General features: G+C 38.7%; 1 protein-coding gene across 1 annotated transcript in view; it reads left to right on the forward strand.

The window, feature by feature from the left end:
• Positions 1–5,758, forward strand: part of Stk26 (serine/threonine kinase 26) — a 53,888-nt gene that overhangs the window by 26,311 nt on the left and 21,819 nt on the right. The window contains exon 3 of the mRNA XM_021187271.1: positions 4,499–4,729. Coding sequence (XP_021042930.1) covers positions 4,499–4,729 — 231 coding nt within the window. The remainder of the gene's footprint in view (positions 1–4,498; positions 4,730–5,758) is intronic.

A 5,758-nucleotide genomic window follows, 5' to 3' on the forward strand; every position in this document is an offset into this window, starting at 1 on the left:
GGTGTTTGCCAGGCACTGGCATAGCCTCACAAGAGTCCGCAATATCAGGGTCCCTTCAGCAGAATCTTGCTGGCATGAGCATTGTGACTTGCTTTTTAAATCTATGATTTACATATTCACAGAAGCCTATTTATTACAGAAAGCAGAGAGCAGCTGTGTCCCCCCTAGGGTTAATAGCTTCAGTTAAAGCCTTTTAAAACTCCAATTAAGAAGAGTGGAATTTAATTTCTGTTTCTTAACAAGGGAAGATTCTTATTATTAAGTTAGCTAATAGTATACTCCTCAGACTATATTATTAGAAGGTAGATCAAATATGTATTCCTTATCAAGTTTGTATTTCCAAAGTCCAGAAGTACTTTATAGGTATATCACAAAAGGCTGAGGGGCTGATGCTAACTTCACTGGTACAGTGTTAACTCTGAAAGCAGGAGAACCTGAGTTTGGTCCTCAGAACTCATGTCAAAGCTGAGCGGGCTGGATGCACGCTTGTAATCTTTGTGCTGGTCTCCTAACCTATGAGGTGAGCCTTGTGTCTCAGTGAGAGACCATTTCTTAAAACAATCAAGTTGGGGACCAACAAGTTAGCTTAACAGATAAAATGCCCGCCATGTATGTCTGGTGACCGGAGCTCATCCTTAGAAGCCACATAGAAATGGAAGGAGAGAAGTACTCTACAAATGTTGTTCTCTGACCTCCAAACATGCACTGTGGTATATATGTCACGCCTGCTGCTGCTGCTGCTGCTGCTGCTGCTGCTGCTGCTGTTGCTGTTGATGATGATGATGATGATGATGATGATGATGATGATGATGGTGGTGGTGGTGGTGGTGGTGATTTTTCAAACACAAAATAAGTTGGGAAGGTCCTGAAGAATGACATCCAAGGTTTCCCTCTCACCTCCTCATATAAGTACACACACATGCATATTTACCTGTACTCAGAGGTGAATTCACACCCATCCACATACATGTACACATATACACTCCAAAAGACAGAAAACAAAAACTTGACATTGAATTTTATCCAAGTCCTCTGCAGTTAGGCAATTATAGAGAGGTGAACTAACCACCACATTATTTCACGCCTATTTTCACCACAAGCTTCTACAAAGAGAAAAATTATCACATGAGGTAGGAAGAGGTAAGTGTGGGTTAGCCACCATATATATGATAGTAATCACAGGACAGTGCTGGTAGAAGGCACCACCAATGGAGCTGTGCCAGGCTGTTAACCCCTATAATCCTAGCTTTCAAGAGGTGGGGCAGAAGGATCACATGCATTATAGCCTGGGCATTGAAGTGGGACCATGTCCCCAGAACATCAACAAAACAAAACAAAACAAAACAAAAACAATCAAACAAAAGTGCTTCGAAAAATATGTATTTAGTTTTTGAGAAAAAATACTAATAAAATGTAAGCTTTGAATTACTTATATATAAGCTATTGGAAGTATATTGCAACTCCTTTGGGAAGCCCTATGGGAATACCTAGGTGTATTGGCTCCATCTAGAGATGCACCCTGGAGATGGATACTAAAGCTGAGTAGGGATGCACACTCATCTTGAACTAGAGAAAAAGACTGAAATAGAAAGTTTATCTCCCAAGAAAAGAATATTAAGCCCAACCAAGGAGAATAGGCGAGGTTTCGAGGCTAAATGGGTCATGTTTGAACTGTATTTTAGGTAAGATCAGAAAGAGAAGGCCACCAAATTCTTCAATTGCAGGGAAACTTCCACAGCTACTTTTTTTAAAATGACATGAAACACAAAGGATATGTAGATGCTGTAATTGTCTCCTGAAATTCAGGTTAAGACAAAACTTGGGGAAATTGTAAATGAAATTTAGATTTCTGTTTAGTTGACAAATTTGATGGACTAGAATCAGATAGCATCCTTTTGTGTTTTAAAGAAGCTCAAAGCAAAGTATTAGCCTTGCAGAGCCCTCAAGTGTACATTAATAATGTTCCATTTGGAAGGTTTTGATCAGCAGTGTCTTGTCTCTTTAGCAATATTAATGAGACTGTAAAAGGTTGTCTTATGAAAGTCATCTTTTAAGGCAAAATCTGTCTCTATCATGAAAGTCAATACATTTATATATTTAAGTTATGCCAATGCACATGTTTATGCTTAATTCTAGATTCTATTATCTAATTCTAGTTCCCTCCTGTAACCTTCTGTAAGGTAACTTGGGATTTTTTTTTTTTTTCGAAACAGGGTTTCTCTGTATAGCCCTGGTTGTCCTGGAACTCACTCTGTAGACCAGGCTGGCCTCAAACTCAGAAATCCACCTGCCTCTGCCTCCCAAGTGCTGGGATTAAAGTTATGTGCAACCACTGCCCAGTGGGATATCTTCTATATTTTTTTAAAGTATTTTAATTATACACATAATTGGGTATTAGGAGAAAATATGGTACACACATAATAGTATGTAACAGTCAAAATGGGGTAGTTAATATTATTACCTTCTGAAACATAAAAAATGAGGACACATAACAGTTGTACATTGTTATGTGGTATGATATAATATCTCCATGTCTATATACTGTATGTGTAGGGCGTATCAGAGTGATTAACATTCCTATCTCTTTATCATTACTCTGTGTTTGGAGACCTTGAGATTGAGTTTTTGTTATTCATAAAACATATTAGCTTATTGTAAACCATAACTCCCCACCCCAACAGACTGTACCCTAGAACTTATAAACTTTTCCTGCTGTGTTTAGATACCCACCATCCAACATCTTCTGCGCCCTCCTCCCCAACTCTTCCCATCCTTTAACAATCATTATTATATATTCCAATGGCCTTCTTAAAACATACTCATATAAGAGTATACAAAATTTGCCTTTTTGCATCTGTCTTACTTTATGTCACACCCTCTACTCCCATCTATTTTGCTGTATAGTACACCATTTTTGATAGCTGAGTAATATTCTATTTGTGTATATGTGTGTATATCACATTTTTCTTATCCATTCGTCTCTTGATGGTATGTAAACTAATTTCATATCTTGGCTATTGTGACTAGTACAGCAACATGCATGAAGATATATGTCTCTGGTAAGGTTCTTTCATTTCTTTAAAGGATAAACTCCAGTGTGTGATACTTGGATCAAATGGTAGATTTCTACTTTTGGTTTTCAGAAGACTCTATAGTAGTTATGATGATTCACATTCCCACTAACTGTATATAACAATTTCCCTTTCTCTATATCCTTGACAACATTTGATATATTTGGTGAAAGGATAGAAAGTGAAACTTACATGAAATATTCTGTAGCATTAATCTGATCTGTTGTCCTCTATTTAAAAAGTTTGACTCTTATTACCAGTTGGAACATCTTCTTGGTATATGCCCGGAGAATATTGCTGGATCTTCCAATTGGTAATAAGAACACATCTCCACTATGTTCATAGCAGCCTTATTTATAATAGCCAGAAGCTAGAAAGAACCCAGATGTCCCTCAATAGAGGAATGGATACAGAAATTGTAGTATATTTACACAATGGAGTACTACTCAGCTATTAAAAACAACGAATTTATGAAATTCCTGGGCAAATGGATGTATCTGGAGGATATCATCCTGAATGAGGTAACCCAGTCATAAAAGAAGTCACTTGATATGCACTCACTGATAAGTGGATATTAGCCCAGAAACTTAGAATACCCAAGATACAATTTGTAAAACACAAGAAAACCAAGAAGAAGGAAGACCAACGTGTGGATACTTCATTCCTCCTTAGAATAGGGAACAAAATACCCATGGAAGGAGTTAGAGCAAAGTCTGGAGCCAAGTCAAAAGGATGGACCATCCAGAGACTATCCCACCTGGTAATCCATCCCATAATCAGCCACCAAACCCAGACACTATTGCACATTCCAGCAAGATTTTGCTGAAAGGACCCTGATATAGCTGTCTCTTGTGAGGCTATGCCAGTGCCTGGCAAACACAGAAGTGGATGCTCACAGTCANCTATTGGATGGAACACAGAGCCCCCCAATAGAGGAGCTAGAGAAAGTACCCAAGGAACTTAAGGGGGCTGCAACCCTGTAGATGTAACAACAATATGAACTAACCAGTACCCCCAGAGCTTGTGTCTCTAGCTGCATATGTAGCAGAAGATGGCCTAGTCGGCCATCATTGGGAAGAGAGGCCCCTTGGTCTTGCAAACTTTATATGTCCCAGTACAGGGGAACAACAGGGCCAAGAAGTGGGAGTGGGTGGGTAGGGGAGCAGGGTGGGGGGAGGGTATAGGGGACAATCGGGATAGCATTTGAAATGTAAATGAAGAAAATATCTAATAAAATGTTGAAAAAATTAAAGTTGAAACAACTGAAGCAGAACAGCTGCTGTAAAAAAAAGTTTGATTCATGGGTCTGGAGAGATACCTCAGGGTTCAAGAGCACTACAAGAGCTGCTCTTGCTGAGGACACAAATTCAGTTCCCAGCACCCATCTGACAGCTCACTTTTCACTTTTCTTTCTTTCTTCCCCTTAGAATAATATTGCGGATCCAGAAGAACTGTTCACAAAATTAGAGCGCATTGGAAAAGGCTCCTTTGGAGAAGTTTTCAAAGGAATTGATAACCGTACTCAGCAAGTGGTTGCAATTAAAATCATTGACCTTGAGGAAGCCGAGGATGAAATAGAAGACATCCAACAAGAAATAACTGTTTTGAGTCAGTGCGACAGCTCATATGTAACAAAATACTATGGGTCCTATTTAAAGGTAATGTGCATGCTATATTATTTCATAACTTATTTTCATTATGTTTTTTGAAAGGTGGTATCTTTTTAAGGTACCATATCTTTAATATTTTAAATAGCAGCTATGGTATTAATCTTCCTTTGTAAATTTTGCTATTAATTATTGTTATTCTTATACTCACCACTATTTGGATAGAGAATCTCACTCTATGAGCCACACCTTTCTTGAGCTCACCACAGACCATGTGCTGTGTCTTCTTCCCTAGTTTGGGACTACATGAGTGCTGCCCCGTACTTACTTCTTAAGTGATAGAAACCTGCCCACTTCCACAAAGAGCCAAATGCAAGGAGGTTTAGGGTAGATTCTTCACCTTCTTTGTCAATGGTAATAGTAATGGGTATTTGAAAACATCCATCCTGAGTATTTAATTTTAAATATTAAATACATGCAGGTGTTTATATGTCAACTCTATTTTAGTGAATCTGTTTACACAAAACAAAGAGTTTCTATTAGAAGAAGAGAAGGATATGTTTCTAGGCCTTGAAGCCACCCTTACTTTCTCCTTCCCATTCTTCTTTTTCATTATGCTTCATGTTCCCAGAATCTTTTACTTGCACCATCAGAGACTTTCCACTACGCAGACATCATTAGAATATGCTATCAGAGCTTGCTGGCTCATCTTACCCATGGCCAAAGATGGTATCTTGTTTGTTTTTGAGACACAGTCTTACTATGTAGCCCTGGCTCTCCTAGGACTCACTATGTAGACCAGGCAGGCCTTGATCTCACAGGTATCCAGCTGCTAGGATTAAAGGCGCGAACCACCAGGCTTAGCTCAAAAGGCCATGTCTAAAAATAGGAATTGTCAGCCTTTATCCTCTGGGCAGAATCCAGCACCATTTATGGTTTCAGCTAAATTATTGTTAGAGTTAACAGTTAGGTGGAGTCTTTAATAAATAAACCTTTTTCCTGATTTCAAAATGATAAGAAAAAACAGAAAGAGAGAGAGGAGAGAGAGAGAGAGAGAGAGAGAGAGAGAGAGAGAGAGAG

The sequence above is a fragment of the Mus pahari genome, chromosome X, assembly GCF_900095145.1.
Source record: "Mus pahari chromosome X, PAHARI_EIJ_v1.1, whole genome shotgun sequence".
Classification (NCBI taxonomy): domain Eukaryota; kingdom Metazoa; phylum Chordata; class Mammalia; order Rodentia; family Muridae; genus Mus; species Mus pahari.